Source organism: Impatiens glandulifera, chromosome 6 (genome assembly GCF_907164915.1).
Source record: "Impatiens glandulifera chromosome 6, dImpGla2.1, whole genome shotgun sequence".
Taxonomy (NCBI): domain Eukaryota; kingdom Viridiplantae; phylum Streptophyta; class Magnoliopsida; order Ericales; family Balsaminaceae; genus Impatiens; species Impatiens glandulifera.
The window spans coordinates 36,072,606-36,095,920 of NC_061867.1; the positions used below are offsets into that span (position 1 = coordinate 36,072,606).

Consider the following 23,315-nt stretch of genomic DNA (forward strand, 5'->3'; position numbering starts at 1 on the left):
TACCTTAACTTTATTAAGAATCCAAAATCAATTATTTTCAAAAACTCAATTGTTTTAAAAAATAATCGTCTTTAATATAAATCATGCAATGAGTCCGTGAATGAATTCGAGAAAATTTTATAGACTCAGATTTATGAAAAGCATAAACTATAAAATTAGGTGTGAAAAATGAGTGTCTACAATAGCCGCCGCCACAAATGATTTGCAGTCGCCTCAGTCCACTACTCCCACTCTTATGGATATTCATAAACTACTCACTCAGGTTTTATCTGTCAATCCTTTATTAGCCACCACATCAGGTAATCAACCATGGTTCATAGACTCTACTTGTTGTAACCATATGACATCTAACATTAATCTATTGCATTCCCTAAAATCTCTCACCACCCCACCTCCCATTCACACAGCAAATGGTGCAACTATGCACATCACACATACTGGTCATTCATTTCACCATATCTCCAAGATATCTATTACATTCCCCGTTTAACATTAAACCTTGTTTTCGTTGGTCAGTTGGTTGAGTAGGGATTTACTGTTACTTTTACATTTTCTAGTGTACAGGTTTAGGATTCACAAATAGGTCTGATTCTTGGGACGGGATGCAAGACGGGTCGCCTGTTTGAGCTTTCTTCCCTTCAACCTTTTCCTACAATTTCTGCTGCCGTTTCTCCTTCCTCTATTTATCAGTGGCATCTTAAACTTGGACATGCTTCATTAAATAAACTCTGGTCTTTTGTTGCTAAAGGTTTTTTGGGTCATATTAAATTTGAGTCATTTGATTGTGTGCATTGTAAGCTTGGCAAACAACCATCACTTTCTTTTTTGAATAATCATTCTATTGCTGATAAACTTTTTTCGCTAGTTCACTCAGATATTTGGGGGCCCTTCCCTATCGGTACATTTCATGGTTATCGATATTTTGTGATATTTGTTGATGATTATTCACGCTTTACTTGGATTTATTTTTTGAAAAATCATTCTAAACTTGCCTTTACTTATTCATTTTTTGCAAAAATGATTCAAACACAATTTTCATGCCCTATTAAAACACTTCGTACCTGTTGGGGAAAAACCCTGACAGAACCACAAAAGAAGAAAAAACAAAACGAAAGAACACTAACAGAATTTGATAACGGAGTTCGGCCAAAATATTGCCTACGTCTCCGAGCACTAAGGCTATCAATTAATAAGGAAGAAGAGATACAAATTTGGGTGCTATAAACCAAAGAGGGGAGAGTTTCTTTTATACACTAAGAAACTTCCCCAACTCCCATCATCTTCCGATGTGGGATTTCTGCTAATTGTGAATATAGTTTCTTTTATATACTAAGAAACTTCTTTCACTCCCATCATCTTCCGATGTGGGATTCTAATTGTGCCAAAAACAACAAATCTCCACCTTGGCACAATATCCAAATACTAATTCTTCAATATTAAAAATAGTCCTTCAGTGCTTCCAATTGGCGCTCCTCAGCGCCGGCTCAAACGCGGAAGATGTTTACCAAATCTAAACAATTAGATTTGGTTTTCCCCATGTCTTTCATCTCGAACTCTTTACCCAATTGAGCCTTCAACTTGTCAACTTCATATTGGCTCTTTGATGCTATCAACATATCATCAACGTACAAGAGTAGATAGATGTAAGACTCATCTTGCAATTTGCGCAAATACACACATGAACTGAATCTGCTTCTTGTGTACTTGTGCTCAATCATAAACTTATCAAGTCGCTTGTACCATTGTCTCGACGATTGCTTCAACCTGTACAATGATCTGTTCAACTTGCAAACCCAATTTTCTTTATCAGCAACTTTGAATCCATCTGGTTGATAAATGTAGATTTCCTCATTCAAATGACCGTGTATGTCTGCGGTCTTCACATCTGGTTGAGCTAGCTCCAAATTCATCTGCGCTACCAAGTCCAACAAAATTCTAATGGAAGAGTGTTTAACAACATGAGAAAGTACCTCATTATAATCACCTCCTTCCTTCTGAGCGTAGTCTTTAACTACCAATTTTTCTTTGTAGCGAACATCAAATTTTTCAGGAAATCCTTCTTTCTTAGCAAAGATCCATTTACAACCAATAACCTTCTTCTCTTTTCGTAGATGTCTCAACTTGCATGTCTCATTCTTCTGAATAGATTGCATCTCATCTTCCATAACACCTCTCCTTTTTCCATTTTCAGTACTTCGACTGACATCTGAAAAAGTGGATGAAACATCATCTACGACTAGAAGTGCATAGGCCGCCACGTCAACAAACCGACCTGGTTTTTGAATAACTCGTCTTGGCCTATTAACAACAATTGATTCACTTTGTTCTGAAGGTTCTTGGGTCAGAACCTCTTCCTCATTTAACTCTTCGTCTGTCGTCGGAGAGTCACTTCTAATTGGGCTTATCTTTATCTGCTCAAACTCCACCTGTCGTGGAGTACAATCAATTTTGTCTGGTGTTACCTTATTCAACATTGAATAATCATCAAAAGTAACATCTCTACTGATAATGGTTTTCTTTGCATCCAAACACCAGAGGCGATACTCTTTAACTCCCGTAGTAAATCCCATAAAAAGAGCCTTCTTTCCTCGTGGATCCAACTTTGATTCAACTACATGATAATATGCAGTAGAACCAAAAATATGTAAAGAATCATAATCAGTTGCAGGTTTTCCAGACCATACCTCTAATGGAGTCTTGCCACCAAGTGCAGATGATGGTAGGCGATTTACCAAATGTTGAGCGTATGACACAGCTTCTGCCCAAAATTTCCTGTCTAACCCAGCATTAGACAACATACATCGAACTTTCTCCACCAATGTCTTGTTCATACGTTCCGATACTCCATTCTGCTGTGGTGTTTTTCTAACTGTGAAGTGTCGAACTATGCCACACTCTTGGCATAACTTCTGGAATGGATCATTCTTGTATTCTCCACCGTTATCAGTCCGGAGAACTTTGATCTTTCTTCCTGTCTCGTCTTCAACTTGAGTTTTCCATTTAAGAAAAATCTCAAACACTTCACATTTGTTCTTCATCGTAAACACCCATACTCTTCTGGAAAAATCGTCAACAAAAGTAACAAAATAATGTCTACCTCCAAGAGAAGGAGTCTTGGCAGGTCCCCAGACATCTGAGTGCACATATTCCAAAATACCCTTGGTATTATGCATAGCAGTGCCAAATTTTACTCGCCTTTGTTTTCCCAGAATACAATATTCACAAAAATCTAACTTACAAACTTTTGTACCTTTCAACAATCCTTGCTTGACAAGAGTTTGTATAGATTTCTCACCAGCGTGCCCCAATCGCATATGCCATAGCTTTGTTGCCTCTAACTCTTTACTGCTCCCGGAAGTTGATACACATGATGTCCCATTTACTGTACTACCTTGATAATAATACAAATTATTACTCTTCCTGATAGCTTTCAACATCACTAGCGCTCCAGATATTACCTTGAGAACTCCATTTTCCAATTTCACATACAGGCCTTTCGACTCCAAGGCCCCCAAAGAAATGAGATTCTTTTTCATATTCGGTATGTACCGAACATCTCTAATAATTCTGGTGGATCCGTCATCATTCCTCAGCTTGATTGAACCTATCCCCTTTATTTTACATGTATTAGCATCTCCCATGTAAACAACTCCACCATTCAGCTCCTTAAAGTCAAAGAACCACTTTCGAACTGGTGTCATATGATAAGTGCAGGCTGAGTCCAATATCCACGCATCAGGATGTGATGTTGTGTGTGACATCGATAAAGAGTATTCTGAATCTGCATCACCTTTGTTTTCTGCAACATTCGCATCTTCAGAATCTTTCTCTTTCTTCTTCAACTTTGGGCAGTTAATCTTCCAATGTCCTTTCTCACGGCAGAAAGCACATTCATCTTTGGCAACTCTACTTTCAGATCTTCTTCCTTTCCCTTTTGATTTGCTCTGCTGACGGCCCCTGACCATCAATGCTTCATCTGCTGTACCTACTTTGTTTTTCCTTTTGTCCTGCTTTCTCAATTCATGACTATATAAAGCAGAACTTACAGCATCAAAAGAAACATTTCCCTTCCCATGAAGTAACGTTGTTTCTAAGTGTTCAAATTCATCAGGAAGGGACGATAGCAACATCAAAGCCAAATCTTCATCCTCAAACCTAACGTCAAGGTTTAACAAATCCGCTACTAACTGATTAAACTTAGTTATATGCTCATTCATTGTAGTACCTGATTGATATTCAAACCGGAACAATCGCTTCTTCATAAGGAGCTTATTCTGACCACTCTTCTTCAGAAACTTGTCCTCCAATGCTTGCCACAGCTTCTGTGCAGAAGTTTCATTCTTCACAGCATACTTCTGCTCTCTGGACAGGCACGACCGAATTGTTCCGCACGCCAACCGATTCATGATACTCCACTCTTTTTCTTCTATACCATATGGCTTTCCGACCTCAATAGCAACATCTAGACCCTGCTGAAAAAGACAATCTAGAACCTCACCTTGCCACATGCCGAAATGCCCAGTTCCATCAAAGATCTCCACCGCAAACTTCAAATTTGGCATCGATGTCCTCGTCCAGGATGATGAAGGAGTTGACGCCCCTTTTGAAGACTCCACCATGCCAAGGACGGACCTTCGGCTCTGATACCACTTGTTGGGGAAAAACCCTGACAGAACCACAAAAGAAGAAAAAACAAAACGAAAGAACACTAACAGAATTTGATAACGGAGTTCGGCCAAAATATTGCCTACGTCTCCGAGCACTAAGGCTATCAATTAATAAGGAAGAAGAGATACAAATTTGGGTGCTATAAACCAAAGAGGGGAGAGTTTCTTTTATACACTAAGAAACTTCCCCAACTCCCATCATCTTCCGATGTGGGATTTCTGCTAATTGTGAATATAGTTTCTTTTATATACTAAGAAACTTCTTTCACTCCCATCATCTTCCGATGTGGGATTCTAATTGTGCCAAAAACAACAGTACCGATAATGCTCTAAAATACAATGATTCTACCTTTCTTAGTTTTCTTTCTGCCCAGGGTACTATTATTTAGCGCTTATGTCCTTACACCTCACAACAAAATGGTAGGACTGAACGTAAACATAGACACATTCTAGATACTATTCGTTCTATGCTTCTTTCTACTTAATGTCCAGATCAGTTTTGGGGGGAAGCTGCACTTACTACTGTCTATACAATCAACCGAATGCCATCTTCTGTACTTCAGGATGTCACTCCTTACCAAAAAATCTTTGTCAGCCACTAGATTACTCCATTCTTCGACCATTTGGTTATGTCAGTTTTGTCCATCTCCCCCGCATGAACGAAACAAATTGGAGCCTCAGAATCGTCTGTGTTGTTTTTTGGGATATGTGGTAGAGCATAAGGGCTATCATTGTTGGGATCCTGTGTCAAATTGGATTCGTGTTTCTCGTCTTGTCACCTTTTGGAAACATAAGATGTTCTCTTCTAAGTCCAAGTTTGCCACTTCTTTTCAGACTAATTCCTCATTTTTGGTTTTAGATCCATCCCATTCTTTTACAGGTCCTGAGATCACACAAAATTCTATTGACACTGTCGTTTCTCCCCCGTCACCCCCAACTGACCCACCTGCATCTCCTAAACAAGTACCTGACCTACATGCGTCTCCTGAACAAATACTTGATCAAATATCTCAGATCCCTACTGCCACTGGTCGACATTCTACCCGGGTACGTTGTCTTCCTCATAATCTCCATGATTACCATTGCTTTTCTGCCATTCTAGCTAACCATGAGCCTAAGACCTTTCGTGAGGCAAATTGTGATCCATTGTAGCATGAGGCTATGTTAGAGGAACTACAAGCTCTTGAAAAGATTGGGACTTGGGATATCGTTGATCTACCACCTAGTAAGAAATCTATTAGTTGCAAATGGATTTACAAGATCAAAACAAATTCTGATGGATATGTTGAGCGCTACAAAGCTCGTCTTGTGGCTAAGGGTTTCTTACAAGAGTATGGCATTGACTATGAAAAGACTTTTGCTCCCGTTGCCCATTTGACTTCTGTTCGTTGTCTTTTGGCTATTGCTACTCCTCGTCGATGGTCTCTTCACCAGTTGGATGTAAAGAATGCTTTACTTCATGGAGATATTTCTAAGGAGGTTTATATTAGTTCACCGTCGAGTTCAGACATTTCAGGGAAGGTATGTAAGCTACGTCGTGCTCTTTATGGTCTGAAACAAGCACCACGAGCTTAGTTTGCCAAGTTCAGCTCAACATTTATTCAGTATGGGTTTACTGCCTCTCCCTATGACTTTGCTTTATTCATTCATCGCTCTTCATTTGGGATTATTATTTTATTATTATATGTTGATGATATGGTGATCATTGACGATGATGTCTCTAGTATATCTGATTTACATACATATCTTCATCAACATTTTGATATGAAGAGTCTTGGTAAGCTACGTTATTTTCTATGTCTTGAGATTTATGACACAATAGATGGTATCTACTTGTTTCAGACGAAGTATGCTTATGACCTCATCTCCCGTGTTGGTTTGACTGATAGCAAAATTGCCTCAACTCCACTTGAGGCAGATTGTCGTCTTACTCCTCTCGATGGAACCACTATTAAAGACCCCACGTTCTATCGTCAGTTAGTGGGCTCCCTGATATATCTAACTATTACTCGCCCTAACATAGCTTATGTAGTTCACATAATTAGTCAATTAATGACTAGTCCTCATACAACTAATCACTCTGATGTGTTACGTACTCTCCGCTATATTAAGGGCACTCTCTTACATGGTCTTCACTTCTCCGTTGATTCATCATTGATACCCATTGGTTACTCAGATGCTGATTGGGCAGGCGATCCCACTGACCGACGCTCCATCACTAGTTATTGTTTCTTCTTGGGTGATTCTCTTGTTTCCCGGTGAAGCAAGAAACATATTGTTGTTTCCCGTTCCAGCGCTGAGTCAAAGTATCGTGCGCTTGCTGATTCTACTTCTGAGCTTCTTTGGATTCGACGACTTCTCTCAAATCTTGACGTTCCTCAACCGTCAGCTACCGATCTTCATTGTGATAGTCAGAGTGCTATTCACATTTCTCGGAATGATGTGTTTCATGAGCGCACTAAAAACATCAAGATCGATTGCCATTTTGTACGGCAACATGTTAGTGCTGGTACTATACAATTACGGTACGTGTCTAACGAACACCAGACTGTAGATGTCTTCACGAAGTCTCTCTTGTCGGGCCGTTTTTACATGTTATTAAGCAAACTCAAGTTGATATCTACTCTACCACCTTGAGCTTGAGGAGGAGTGTTAGAATATATTATGTGGCCCAACCCATCTAAAGGTTTCAGCCCATCTATAAGTTGTCATAATTTAGGCGCTAAGATAAATCTTATATATTATGTATTATCATTCATTCAATACAATCATTTTCTCTATATTTTTACAATGTATTTTTGAATACTAAGAAACGTTAACTATTGAAGAAAATTTGTGGAAAAAAATACTAAAGTCATAAATTTACACAATGGTTATCTTTATCTCCAAATCTTGGATCTGTCCAAAAAGAGAGAGTTTAAATTTGAGGTGTTTAGAAAAGATAAATCAAAAGGAAAAAAGTACTCACTATATGTGACACATTGAAATCCTCAATTGTTGTTCATATAGACATTTGTCTTGATTGTCAAAGAAAAAAATATATATATACTAATTTTGTCGGATACAATAGCGGCACTAAAAAAAGAGAAAAACACTAAAAAAAAAGAGAAAAGTTTATGTGTTAGTTGAAGTATTGAAAATTTAAAATCACTATTGATGGTTCATTTTGACCATTATCATGATTTCCAAAAAGGTAAAAATATAAGTGTAACGATTCTACTAGATATACAACGGCTCATAAAAAACTCATAGTAGTTGAGATATTAAAATCGCCACATAAATCTCATCTACATTTTTGTCTTGATTGTTGAAAACAAAAACTCGAGTGTAGCGATTCTATCCTATACACCTAGAATTAATAAAGTCTTCCTCAAAGCCAAAATGTTACAAAAACACTCTCTAAAAATATGGAGATGGAGTAGAAGCTTAAGTTGAAACATCAAAGGTTGATGCTTGATCAAACCCCTTCAAAAAATTAAAATTCGAAATAATCGTTCATACACGAGAATGGTTTCATGATTGATGACTTTTATATCGAAAAAGGGAAAAAATCAATTTTTTAAGACGATTTGAAGAATAATATTCAAGATTAAATTCTAAAAACATTTCGAATAAAAATAATATTGTCAACAAAAAAAGTGTTAGGATGGGTCAAGTCTTTATTCTAACTACCAATTACAATATATATATATATAAATATATATATATATATAAATATAAATATATGTATATAAATATATGTATATAAATATATGTATATAAATAGAAGAACGATAGAAAACACGACTTTGGGAGAGCGACTCATACAGCGAAAGTGACATCGCTGTTATACTAAAGTGACCTCGCTGTTATACAAAAGAGACCTCGTCCCTTTTGTATAACAACGAGGTCTCTTTTGTATAACAGCGATGTCACTTTCGTATAACAGCAATGTCACTTTCGCTGTACGAGTCGCTCCCCCAAAGTCGTGCTCCCAATCATTTCTCATATAAATATATGTCAACACCATAGACATTTTAAATAAAAAACACAAAACTTATGTCAATATGATAAACATTTAAATTTTTTTATGTCAATAGTACTATGCAGGGGCGGAGTTAGGATGAAAAATTACCTTGGACTGACTCCAAATTGCATCTCAGATTTAACTTTCTATGCTCCGCTTTTTTTTCAATAAAATTTCCACGATTATTAGAAAATGGAGACTCGTCATGCCCTCTCAATGCACACGCTTGCAAAGTGAGTCACCGAGTGCTTTCAATAGTTGTTGTAAGCCGTAATCTGTTATTTTGTTTTCCATCTGAAAACTATGCATTTAGTACTTTGTCAATATGACAAGGATATTCATTAGATTATCAAGATATTCAACTGCCCTATTATGTGGTGAAATATTACATCCTATATGCATAACAAAAGAGCATCTATCCCCATCATTAACTCGCTTTCAATATTTGAATCCATCTATTGTAAATGTAAGTTTTTGAGGTTGCTTATGTTCAAACAAGAAACATGAGAAACAAAAAGCAGCATCTTTCAAAGGAGAGTATTTTAACCAAATAAATTTCTTAAACCAATGACTTTGGAACCGTCGATTTTGATTTCCAAATTTGGTCGGCGGGTACTCATCTTTAATAGGTTGATATGACCCCATCTTGATATAAGCTCGTATAATTTCATCCTTTTATTAAAAAGATATTTCCAATATCGAAACTATTTTAACTTATTTATTAATATTAATTTATATTTTCTTATAAATTTTTGAAATAGTTTAAAATTAAGAAATATAAAACACTATTATTATTTTAATTTTTATATTGTCAGGGTTTGATCACCTAACCTCATTTTCACAGTTTAGTTGAATAGCCAACTGGGCTAAGAGTCACATATCAAATACATATATAAAATTTTTTATTTTAATATTTTAATTTAGGTGGGGCTGGAGCCCACCCCAGCCCATGCGTGGCTCCGTCCCTGGTACTATGGACATTTCCGAAATAAAATTGGAATTTCATTCACTCGAAATATAACTAAATATGATTCCTCTCCAAGAGGATAGGTAGACAACCTAGTCCTTAGGTCGAGTCATAACTATCATTTATGTTTTAAATAAGAAAAGGACAATGATAATTCTTTTAAAAAAAAAATCCATATTTCAACAATAGTGGTATTTAAAAAAAAACTAAATAAAAACTAAGGATATTCTCAATAAAAAAAACACATTAAACCTTATGTCAATAATAGGACATTATTATTAAAATAAAAATAGCTATAAAAATATATAATAAATCAATGTTTTAAAATACGCGGTCCGACCGACGGTCCGACCGACGGTTCAACCGGTCCAACCGCGAAACGGGCTACTGAACGGTCCGGTTTTGAACTCCAATACGTTAACCTTACGAACCGATGAAAATCCAGTCCGACCGGACGTTTCTACCGGAAAACAGAACCGGAAATTTCCGGTTCGAAAGGTCAGTGATTCTTCTCTTTTCTTTCTTCGTGTTATATGGTCTGCTCCTTCATCTATAACCCTAAACTAAAAAAATATAAAACCAAAATAAGATCTGATCTGGGAAGGACAGAGAAAGAAAGCCGAGAAAGATAAACATATAACCAAAATCAGACCAGATTGGGAAAAAAAGCTCAGATTGGGAGAATAGAGAAAGAAAGCGGAGAAAGATAAACATATAACCAAAATCAGATCAGATGGGGAGAACAGAGAAGAGAAAGAAAACGCATATTGGAAGAACAGAGAAAGAAGGCGGAGAATGATAAAGCAAATGAAGTTTTTACTTTTTAGTTTTCAATGGCTATATCTCTTAGGGTCCCACTATTCCTCAATCACCGCATACTATCATTAATATAGAGTTTTAATTTTTGATATTTTAAATAATAATTATTTAATGTAATATTAATTTAATGAACAAAATATTTAATTTAATTAATTATTTTTATATATGTTTAAGTGATTATATATACCATTACAAATTAATATATTTAAATTTATTTATTTTTAAAAAATAATTAAAATCCGGTTCAACCAGTGGTTCAACCGGTTGGACCGAAGTTCGCTAAAAAAACCGGGTTGATAACCGGGGTTTTCAAAACCTTGTAATAAATATCATAAGTCAAAACTAAGGATATCTAAAAAAAAAAAAAAAAAAACCTAAGTCAAAAACTAGGATGGTGGTCAAAATGAAATAAAAACACTATGTCAATACTTTGAATATTTGTTGTTTGAAAAAAAAGGAAGTGACAAAAAAATAAAACATGTACATAAAAAATCCAAAAAATACCAAAATAAAATCATATATGCTTATAAAGTAGAACCTCAATATTGGATGAACTAACTGTTTTGGAATTGTTTCAAGTTTTACCAAGTCTACATTCTATCATACATACATGTTTGAAGTCTTACTCAGTCTGATCCGAAAATCCTGAACTCTAGGAATAAGAAATAGGTGAGAACCTTAGAGGAGGAATATGAATATATGACGTGAACAAAGCATAATGATTGAAAAAAAATAAAAAATTGTAGTTGTATTTTAAAAAGGACCAATTATTTATAGTGATCGTCAATATGGATGGACCGATAAAACATAGCGTCAATACTTTTCTCAAAATGTAACTAAACACCGAACCGAAATATAAAATTTCAAATCATTTTATTCCTAGTTTCCAGAGTAACTAGTTAATGACTCTTCAAAGTCAAATCTGTCTAATTGGAATAAAAAAAAAAAAAAAACTAAACTGAATTATAGTTAATTCTAACATTTTGGTTTTAAGACATAAGACAATTATCTAGAATTCAAATTTTTTCAAAAAAATTGGTAGATTTTAGATGTCATACAATTATGTTTTAACGAGTATAAGATTTTGTTTTATTTTATAAAATTAAAACTAATAGCAAAACAATGTAACATGAAAAGAATAATAATAAAATTTATTTATTTGATTTTATAAAAAAATATAAATATTTTATTAACATCTTAAACATAAAAAATAAAATAAATAAAATGATTAAAAACAAACTTTGAAATAAAACATAGATGATCCATTTTTAATAATATAAATGCACAAAAGATAATTTTAATATAACATATTAATCATGATCTAAATGAAATGAATAGTGTACTTGTACAAATTATAAACTATGACCTATAGATTTCGTTTTCATGCCCACAAATGTAATTGAGATACAAAGTTCAAAACAAATTTATTATTTATTAAACCTATATCTATTCAAACTTTAATAGTTTTTAAGATAAATGGTATATATTCTTTCCTAACTGCATTATTTTTAAGTGCATTACTTTTAGATGTGATGTTGGAGAAGGATAGCCCTTCAAACTATATGACTAATTGTACTATATTACATAAACACCATACTTATCAACAGGGCCGGCCCTAGGGTAAGTCCGGCAAACCCTCGGACTAGGGCAGCTCACTCCCTAGAGCAGCCGATTAAATAAAATATGTAAATATTTAAATAAATTTATGAATATTTTGAACATAAAATGTTGTAATTTAGTGGCTCAACATTAAAACTTGAATTTTTTATTTGGTTATAAGTTCAAACCTTACTTAAAAACAATTTTTTTTTTATCAATTTTTAATACTAAACCTAGGGCAATAAAAAAACAAACTTTTTTTTCTATCGGGGCTAGGGCAGCCCAAAACTCGGTGCCGGCTCTGCTTATCAACACTAAAGAGATGCCTATAATAAAAAAACAGATTATAGATGAAAAAAAAACAAAAGAAAAGGATAACGAACTACTTTATTATAAATCTTGTGCAATATAATCAATCATACTATCAATTCTCTTATTTGAATTAGCATCAAAATGGAATTGTCATTATATCAAAATGTAGTAACTAGTCCTATACCAAGCTCCTCTGCAAGTTCATCCCATACAGGTAGAAGCGTTAACACAACAAGAGTAATAGCCAATACAATAAATGCTTTTCTCCATGTTCCAACCTCTGTCACATCATTCAAACATGGCTTTTCTGGTGTTCTCTGTAAACATGACATTTTCTTATCAAGTTAGGCATGTAAAACCAATCTTTTTCACCTTCATATGTTAGTAAAGTGTGGGGATTCTTCTCTTAGAATAACATACGAGTTAGCATACCTGGCATAACAAAACATACAGACCCCATGGAAGTGATAAAGGCCCACCCAGCTGTAAGGAGTAAACAAAATATTTTACATTTTGATGGCCTTTTCAATAGAGTGTGTTGATAAAACACCCTTGCTTTAGGTGTGGAAAGGTTAATTACTAGAAAGGAAACCATAAAGCTAGAGTATCTAGAAGAAAAAAAGAGGAATAAACTCGATAAGCCACTTAAATTGCAGCTAGAAAAGATGATATTTTGATCATAAACATATAACCTGGTCAGTAAACACAATACTAACTTTATAATTAAATATAAAGGTTATCATTTCCAAATAATGAATGGTCTAGTTGGATTCGAAAAATTAGAAACTGGTACCAACTTTATAGTTATTTATAAATGAATGGTCAAGCGAGCAATTCTTGAAACACATTATTTGGAGCATATGGTTAGAGTGAAACAAGAGGATCTTTATTGATAAAAAAATAAATTTAAAGACTGGAGAAGATTTGAGAAACTGAGAACAGGAAAACAAATAAGTTTGTTATTTTTTATTCTTTGATTAAGTTTTTACTTTTGACAAAGTTACATATTTATGCTAACCATAGGAGACAAATAAGGCAGGCCTACAAATTAAGAATTAAGAACTGTCTACACTTCTTTAATGATGACATGAAATTAGTCTTCTTACCCAAATGACAAAGTAAGAACTGTCACATTCATTTGATGTTCAATTGAAATTACCTCCTTATTGGGATTTATCTTCTCCTTTTATCCTTGGAATGTATATTGTTCAAATGTTTACTTTAACAATAAAGGATGTGAAGCCCTTTCAGTTTGGAAGAAGGCAAAAGAGACAACAAGGTGTTTTACCAACTCAAGGAATGAGACATTTTTTTTAGAACGCTGGGTTCCGCTTCTCCTTGGGAGTGCGACTACAAATTAGGAATTAAGAACTGTCTACACTTCTTTAATGTTGACATGGAATTAGTCTTCGTATCCAAATGAAGAAGTAAGAACTGTCTACGTTCCTTCGATGTTCAATTGAAATTATCTCCTTATTGGGATTTATCTTCTCCTTTTATCCTTGGAATTTATATTGCTCAAATGTTTACTTTAACAATAAAGGATATGAAGCCCTCTCAGATTGGAAGAAGGCAAAAGAGACAACGAGGTGTTTTACCAACTCAAGGAATGGGACATTTTTTTATTTTTTTTAGAATGCTAGGTTCTGTTTCTCCTTGGGAGTGCGATTAATCCCTGTGGGTTAAACACATAACCCGCAAACATACTCAACCAATTTAACTAGACGAGCGGAACTTGTCGTCTGACGGACTCGAACCCAGGACCTCAGAGGCTAAGGTATCCACCTACTGTTGCCGCTAGGCTAGAAGAGGGGATCAATGAATGAGACATTGATATGGTACTTTTCGTTTCTCCTTGTATTTTTTTTTCTTAACTTGGAATATCAATCGAAAAATGACATCTTCTATAAAAGAAAGGATAATATCCTCCACGTAAACTAAAAAGTCGACGATTAATTATGATGCATGACCCCCTCTTCTAACCTAGGGGCAACAAGATGTGGATATTTCCAGCCTCCTTGAGATGTCCTGTGTTTGAGTCCGTCAGACGGCAAATTCTGCGCATTGTTAAATGGTTAAATATTTGCGGGCTATGTGATTAAACCCTTGTAGCCACATTTTTTAGTTATGATGCATTGTACGTGAAGAGAAGAATCTTGGATTTTGATGGTGTAAAATCAAGTGAAAGTAGGGTTGTCCAAAGAGTGGCAAACCAAGCCCGACGAGCTTCATTAAGACCATAAATTGCCTTGTGAAGTTTGCACACATGATTAAGACAATCTAAGTGAATGAAAGTTGGTGTTTGCTCCATATAGATTTCTTTTTGCAAAAGTCCATAAAGAAAAACACTATTAATGTCCAGGTTGATGGATGAACCATGATAGGTGACTACTAGAAATAGGATGTTACGGATAATTGTAGATTTTGTCACAGGACTTGAAACCCTTTTTTCACAAGTCGTGCTTTATAACGATCAATCGTCTCTGTCACAGGGCCGGCCCCGAGAATTGGGCTGCTCCAGTCCCATATAAAAAATGTGGAAAGAAATTTGGCAGCCCTAATTTTTTTTTAAGAATTAAAGAAGAACTAGCGTGACACTCCACTTAAACTCAAAGGCCATTAAGCTACAAACATTTATATTAAAAATTAGTAAATTTAACCTTAAAATCCTATTTGTTTTATTAAATGGGCTGCCCTGGGAGGTGGGCTGCTTTAGCTCGTGGGCTTGCTGGGCTTAGGTCGGCCCTGCCGTCAACAAAAACTCATTTACACCCAAATTGTGTAAGGAATAAGGATGCATGAGGAATACGAGACCGTGTTTTGCTTTGTATGAGTGCATCGTACTCATTTGACAATGTTAGATGCCAATTTTGTTTTTCTTTTTGGTGTTGGTGAAGAAAGTGTGTGTAGCAAGGGAAGAGGATGTGGTGAGAGAAAATGCATCAAGTAAAGCATAGATGTATGAAGTTTAAAAGAATTGATTTGGAGAATATACCACCCCTAGTCCGAGCAAAGTGTAAGTTGTCAACCCAAATCCAGTCAAGGCACTTTTACCAAAGGCACCCTGTCAAAAAAAATTCAGAAGTATATGAAACACAGTTTTAATGTTAAGAAATAATCAATCTAAAAGAATCAAAGCAAGCCTTAAGGTTAACCAGGTTGGCTCAAACTTGCAGCATAAATTTTATGATTTTATATTTTCCTAATTTTATATTGACAAATTAATTAATTTTTTCCATGAGTTTTTAGAGTATTAAATGTAATATACTAAATTGAGCCCTCTATATCTCTCTCCAATTAATCATATACTTTGAATTAAGGACAAATGTTAGGTATGACATTTCATTTTTTTTCTTAAGTATTCATTCCAAAACAAAACAAAAGATTAAGAAAACAGTCTACATTTCTTGGTAATAATGACTTCATCCATTTCTAAATTATACTACTAAATGTCAATGTGTGGTGAGAAAATACACTTAAAATAAATTTTAAATGGATAATGAATAACATGTGAAAAAATAAAATGTAAAAATGTATTTAAGACACAAATTAAGTATTTAAATTTAAACATATATTATATTATTAATGTTCAATTAATTGAATGACTATGAAGTAAGTAAAGGTGAATGCAATGTTTTTGAAAGTTTTGAAACTTATATACAATTAAGGGTAAAAATAAAATAAAGAAAAAGAATGTGTTTTAATCAAGTGAACATTTATGTATCTAAGATAATTTAATTTATTGTTAAGAAATTAAATATTAAGCTTGCTAATTAAGTTTTGTAGGACTGTCAAACTCTTGCACTGAAACTAACTTTACCACCACAACATATAATTGTCATTACTCCAACCCCCTTTTTTTTCTTTCATTTAATTTTGCGAAAATATCAATATTCAATAAAAAAAAATTTCATGTTAGATGTTGCTCGATTGAATTATAACTCTTTATTTGACTTAAAGCCAAAAACTAAATATCACTGGTATGCTACTTCATGTAGCAAATATGGACATTGTTGAGATACTAAGGAATCTAATAAAATCATAGTTTAAATTCAATTTGTTCAACTACTCAGTGATGTTAACATTTTCATCGTACATTCCAGCAGCAATTGGAATATCTACCATACATATAAATATACTCACTAGGGTTATATACATGATTGTCCCGCATGAAAAACTACGAGAAGTTAGGCCTTAGAAAATTATGCATGTATACAAATTCAAAAGCTTCGGCCAAAAATGTTTATATATAATGATACCTGTATTGCTCTTCCTCCATCCAGACATCCAACAGGAAGCATATTAAAAGCTGTAGTAGTTAAGCCACACCTATAGTAGTAGAAAATGATATCAATTACTAAATTTTGGTGAAGAAACAATATCAAGAAATAGAAATATACCAGCCAGCAATAACAAGGGGATGAATTGAAACTGTCGCTGAATGCATTGTTCTGCATAATACACCAGTTGGATGTTGTCAACAAATAAGAAAATGGAAATTGTGGTAGGAAACATCTTCACAAAAGTTCAGCAAGAAATGAAATATTACCGCTACAATCAATTTGGGGACAAATGATTGCTAACTAATTGAATGTTGATTAATATAATTCATTTCCTTTCATGTAAATGTCAATCCTTGTAAATGTCTGCCTATGAACAAAGTATCCATCAATAATACAATATTCAAACATCTGTCATCAATCTCAATCAAAATTTCGTATTATCTTTAGGAACCAACCATACTTCTTTTCACAATATAAAATGATTAGCTCAGAGAGCAGCAAAAATCCTGAATAAAAGATCATGTCAAAACTGTTACCTCCCTCCAGCATAATATAGTAACATTTTATAGGAGTTTGGCGGTGACAATATGCAAACAAGTAGTACATTCTAAGGAAAAACAGAGCATCTTTTAATACACTTTTCAGGAACAATGGCAACACCAACATCAAACTAGTTATAAATGATTTGCATGACATACCAGCAAGAAGCATAACAACAGAAGAAACTTACGCATATCCCAGAGTAGCCCTGCTTATGAGTCCCATAAACAATGAGCCTTGGAATAACATGCTAGGAACCTGAACCAAATCTGCTGATGCATCTGGATTTGATGAAAGTAGCAAACCCACAGCAAACATGGTAAAAGATAATACAGCACCAGCGAATGGACCAGCAAGTGAAATATCCACTTGGGTCTTCCTATCAGGGAGGATGGATTTGAACTGCACAACAACAAAATACCTTTCATAGCATTAAAGTCTATTTGAACATATTTGATGGATGAAGAACCAAGTCTTCCACTCCTTAACCTCTAACTTTTTATCTATCCATTGCAGTGATTCATTATTTTAAAGTATTAACTGTTGGAACTTCTTGGAAGGTTAATGATGGCTAGTAAAAGCACAACAAATTTTCAATGTATTCCCCTACTTGTATGCGCTTCTTAAGGAGCGAGGAAAAATAACATTTAGATTAAGATATTTGGTTAAAAGTATATAAATTTACCTGAGTAATTGCACCAAAGCTTCCAAGTGTAATGTTGGGAATGAAGTATGGAATGCTTAGTTTTACTTTCTTAGGAAAAGCAGCTAGAAAATGCCCAACTTCCTGCACAAAAGGATAACTAATGAAAACTTGTCCATTGCAAAGTTAAGCATTCAAAATCACTAAACTAAGAACTTTTTATGCAAGAGAGAACACGTCTTTTGAAATTGTAAGCATAATTTGTACCAGCTGAACTAAGCAAGGCCTTGTTTGTATGTATGAGTTTGGGTGGGTCAAATGTGTCTACATGATATAATGCGTTTCGTAAACACGGATGAAAGAAGGGAAGTTACAGAAAGGAAGGGGGCAGTGAAGGGTCGCGAAGAAGACAACAAACAACAGATTCTTCCATTACGAACTTCATTCTCCAGTAACGGTTTGTACATTACGAATCCGTCTAATCAACCCAACAATTTGGTACTAGATCAAGGATTGGAAGATCTCGAGGCTCGACGATATAATCCAAAGCTTCTAAATACAAGATAGAAGGTAAGAAATGGAAAGGATAAAATCAGGGAAGCGCTGGATGTTGATGACAACGAGTTGACTTTGAATCGTCGGAGTGTCGCTGAATGTTTGATGACAGCGAGTTGACTTTGAATTGCCGGAGTGTCGCTGGATGGAAGTGAAAAGTGATAATTTTTGGACAGAAATATGTCAAGACACGAATTCAGATAGATTCGGCCGAGATATAAAGTGGAAGTTTTTGAAATGACGAAGCCGTCAAGAAAGAGCTCAAGAACGCTCTGATACCATGTAGAATATTGAGCTCTTGAGAATGAAGATTGAGAGTGATAATATTATTCACATATGACTTATAGTTTACATGAGAGATGTGTGATATATAAAAGACATTGAGTGTAAATAAATCAAGGACTGACAGCAAGTAATGTGTCGAGTAGAAGAAAAGCAAATGTTGAGTGCAAGTAAATTGCATTAATTCCAAAGAAGATGGAGAGATAATTCTACAATTATTAATATTCAAAGTTTCAATCCAACATGTTAACAAGGACCAGACAATAGAGAACAAGGCGAGGCAGGCGGCTGAGGGCCGCCTACCACCTAGGCACCATGAAGAAACAAACTAATGTTTTCATACACAAGAAAATGATAAATTTATGGACCAACATTTCGTATGTCGCCTTTATCATGTTGGCATAATCAAGAAAGATAATTTTGTCTTACATGAAATATCTGGATCCCAAGCACACCATAGGCTAGGGGAAGAGCAGACTCCACAAAAGGGTACAGAAGCTGCACATCAGGTGGATCAATAGCATTTGGATCTGTGAAGTACTTAACTACTTCTGGTGGAAGCCTATTTATCTGCTCAACAAAGAAAATCAATGAAGAACTTAGGTATTAGATTTACCATGTTAATGGCTAAAAAAGAATTTCAGTGACGAAACGAAACTACAGAGATGCTCCAAATAATTCAAGACTAAGGATGAAAAGATCATGTGAACCTGAGATGCAATTCCTAATTCAACAGATGACCCAACCGTCAGAAGAAACAACAAAAGAGCAATCACATATTGCCAAAGGGTTGTCGGTCCTGGTTCAGAAACATCCTTTCGTAACATGCCAAAACTAACACGGGGCCCACCACGTGGATCTAGGGAATCTGAAATGGGTTCCTCTACCATAAACAGATTGTACTTATCACTCACAAGTTCTGCCAACTGACTCTGTAATTTGGCAAAAACATCCTCTCTTTCCCCCCTAAGATTTCCAATGAAAAGAATGCCCTCACCAAAGTCTCCAAATGGTTCTTCTTTCGTCACCCAGAAGGTGGAATATCCGAAAAGTTTTTCTTTAATAAGTTTCACATCAGCAGGATCAACCTTCTCTGGTCCAAGGAGTTCCATAAGCTTAAAAGAATCAACTTGGAAATTGTTATAACCTGGTCCAACAGGCGATACTGATGGTGGCTGCAGATCAAGTGAAATGGATATAAGAAAAAGCATCATTCATATAATTTTTTTTTATTAAACGTAATATTATATTAATTATGGGATCTATAACTTTTATCCAATCAAACCCAAAACCGTGATCAATCATGGACAAGATGATCTGAGCCCAAAATACATTGCTAAAGTTATTCATATGTAATTATATTGAACCATATCTGAGTCTAAAATACATTGCTAATGTTACAAACCAAATGCATAAAAAGCTGTAAAAATAGTTAGGAGCCAGCAAAAGCAGGAAAATGTTAAAACAGAAAGCCGTTATTAACACAAAAAGCATATTTCATTAGTGTATAGTTGTCTTTTTGGTTGAATTTCATAAGAACAAGGAAAGTGCCATTGCAATGGCTTGGGTTTCACCTTATCCAAAACCATGGTGAAAGAATTTAGATTGATATTTAAGTTGTCAACATAAAGAGACTTACTAATATATGTTTATTTATTGGAGGAAAGTTTGTTTGCCAGCTCAACTAGCAACAAAAAATCATTCAAGCCACTTAACTTTGGAAATATGATCTACGTCCTACATTCGACGAATGCAAAAAATATTTGTAAGGACATCATTCATATGTAGCAAATAAATTATCTAAGGAGCATTGATGGCCTAAAGTTGTCAAATATTGATGCAAAGCACAAAGTGAGTTTTCCTACACTGATTGTTTTGGAAATCCTAACAAGAATTAATACGTTATTGAAAGTGGCAAGGCTCCACTTGTACATTGTACACATTCTTTGGTTTGGATCAACATTTAGCCAATGCTTACAGATTTACCTTTGTAAACAAATGTAAATAATAACATAGTCTTTAAATTTACCAGCTATGCCTAATTATAGTTCCCATTTAAAATGGACTAAAGTTTCCTACCAATCACGATACAATTACCAAATTCCAATTGAAATCAAATCTTCCATTTGTGGTGCAATCCAAAAAATTATGTTTTCAGACTTTTTTAACTGTTGCTACTGAGTGATAGCACCTACACAAAGTATACTCAGCCATGTCTTAAATTATTGCATCTACATTTTGTCTCCCCCCTATATTGTTTGTCTTGTACATGAAATTGATTATCATAAATCATTTAAAATCAAACCAACTCTATATTTTTGGGAATGGTTGCTCAGTCCAGAAATAAAATTTTGACATGTACAATAAATTTGAGGAGAAGAAGAAGATGAAGAACTGACCCTCGAAGAAACAGATACTGACGACTTCTGTGTGTCCAAGTCCCTGCTTTTTATTTTCGCATCAACCTCATCTTCAGGTGGTGCTGTAGACAAATTTGAATCTTTCGACACATTATTGTCGTTACCATCACCACCAGTATCACCATTGTTAAGAGCACTGAAACATCTAAACCTAGCAGCAAATCTACTATACGAAATCTGTAGCTTCTTTTCTACCTCCCGGCAAAGAAAACATCGATTGTTTTGCTCCAAAACTTGGATTCTTTCCCTTAGAGAAATTCCAACCGGTCTCCTGTAGAGTTTCAAATTAACAGCACTTAAAGTAGAGCTTGTAAGCGTACCCATCAATTCCAGCTCAATTTGTCACTCGTCTTGCGAATTTTGGTAATGGTTCTTGATAGGAAGCTGATAGAACATCAAAGTTTCATAATTTAACCTCAATTCCGGCATAAATAGGATATGTGATTGATTGGCTAAGGCAAAAGTGTCGAGTCTAGAGTGATAACGAAGAGAGTGTAGAGAGAGAGAATATCCTCTTCTCCGGTGGCCTAAATTGTTTGGCTAAGGCAGAATGTCCTCTTCCCTGAATATTTATCTAATATGAGGCAAATATTTCACTTTGTTATAATTTTATTTTTAGGCCAAATCATTTGGGAAATTTGATGGAATAACCCTCATAAGAGGGGAATTTCCACTTTTAACATGTGATTAATAAGTTTATCATTTTTGACCTTTTGCCAAGGTAAAAGGTCAGTTTTACCCTTTATTAAAAAAAAAAAAAATAATTAAATTCAGTAGTGCGCATTTCAGTTACTGAAATGTCACTATCTTCACCCATTTCCCTCCTCTCCACCAACCGTCCTTTCCCCGTCCTTCCTTCATAATCATCAACGCTTCCCTTCCTTCATCAAGGTTCTTCATCATCAAGCTTCCTTCATCATCAACGGATCCTTCCTTCATCATCAACAAAACTGGAACGTCTTTAACATTCAGGTTAGACGTTCGTCGTTTTAGGGTTTTGTCGTTTAGAGTCTAGGATGTAGGTTAGGTCATGGAATAATGGTTTTAGAGATTGGCTGATTTGTTTTACAGTGAAATATACATCCGACGAAGGTGACGAAGGTGACGAAGGCGACAGTGCATCTGTCGCAGGCGACAGTGCATCTGTCGCAGACGACAGTGCATCTGTCGCAGGCGGGAAATGCATCTGTCGCAGGCGACAGTTCATCTGTCGCATACGACAAATGCATTTCCCGCCTGCGACAGATGCACTGTCGCCTACGACAGATGCATTTTCCTCCTTGCATTTTCCTCCTTGCATTTTCCTCCTTGCAATTAACACTGACTGGTCACTGTCACTGACTTCTTTGAATTTTTTTCAATTGCAGATCACATGAATGTTAGTGTTTTTCTACTCTTTGATGGAGACTGGAAAACTGATGATTGTGGGGTTAGTTCTTTTGTCTCAAGTTCGTGTCGTGGTGTGAATGTACCCCAAAATGCTACATATGAAGAGTTAGCTTCAATTGTCTATAATGCTACATGTGTGGACAAACTAAGATATGACTTAGTGTTCAAGGTAAAGTATAATATGCTAATGATCAATTCTCCTCCTGCAACAATCATTGGAGATAGCGATGTGGCGTTCTATTTACAAGAACTCTCGTCTTCACTGCCCAATCATCGCGCCCCGCTATGTGTCTCCTTAGTAGAGAAGTCAATACCTTCAACTCAACAAAGTGAAAGACCAGAAAATGACATATTTGAGCAGCAAGATATCTTACCAAGGCATCGAGATGTGTTTGAGCAGCAAGATGTATTCCCAAGTCAACAAGATGTATTCCCAAGGCAACAAGATGTATCTGAGCAGCAGGATGTGTTTGAGCAGCAAGATGTATTCCCAAGTCAACAAGATGTATTCCTAAGGCAACAAGATGTATCTGAGCATGTGTTTGAGCAGCAGGATGTGTTTGAGCAGCGAGATATATTTGAGCAGCAAGATGTTTTTGAGCAGAGAGATGTATGTGAGGAGCAAAATGTTTTTGAGCCGGAAAATGTCTTCCCAAGTTAACCAAGCACTTCCCATGTTAGGAATACATTCAGCCATACTGAGGGAACCAAGCACTACTTCTCATATGAACCACTCGAGATCGAAACTCCTGCTCCATTAATTGAAAATTCATTGGAAGTGGGTACGTTCTTTGATAACAAAAAAGAAATACAATTGAGGTTGCATAGACATG

General features: G+C 35.2%; 2 protein-coding genes across 3 annotated transcripts; one reads left to right on the top strand and one right to left on the bottom strand.

The window, feature by feature from the left end:
• The first annotated feature begins 6,362 nt into the window (after positions 1-6,362).
• On the top strand, positions 6,363-6,929 carry LOC124943555 (uncharacterized mitochondrial protein AtMg00810-like). The gene has a single exon (XM_047484050.1). The coding sequence runs from the start codon at positions 6,363-6,365 to the stop codon at positions 6,927-6,929; it is 567 nt and encodes a 188-aa protein (XP_047340006.1).
• Positions 6,930-12,426: 5,497 nt separating this feature from the next.
• LOC124941217 (probable zinc metalloprotease EGY1, chloroplastic) lies at positions 12,427-21,640 on the bottom strand. Of its 2 annotated transcripts, XM_047481503.1 has the most exons (10): positions 21,073-21,639; positions 19,384-19,848; positions 19,103-19,243; positions 17,879-17,980; positions 17,384-17,595; positions 16,771-16,821; positions 16,630-16,699; positions 15,366-15,434; positions 12,803-12,853; positions 12,427-12,687 (listed from the first exon to the last, which is right to left on the bottom strand). In XM_047481503.1, exons 1-10 carry the CDS (start codon positions 21,415-21,417, stop codon positions 12,529-12,531), a joined length of 1,665 nt encoding a protein of 554 aa, XP_047337459.1. In that variant the 5' UTR covers positions 21,418-21,639; the 3' UTR covers positions 12,427-12,528. The 2 variants fall into 2 exon arrangements, with proteins under 2 accessions (XP_047337459.1, XP_047337460.1); XM_047481504.1 differs by lacking the exon at positions 12,803-12,853 and having other exon boundaries at positions 21,073-21,640.
• Positions 21,641-23,315: the final 1,675 nt, after the last annotated feature.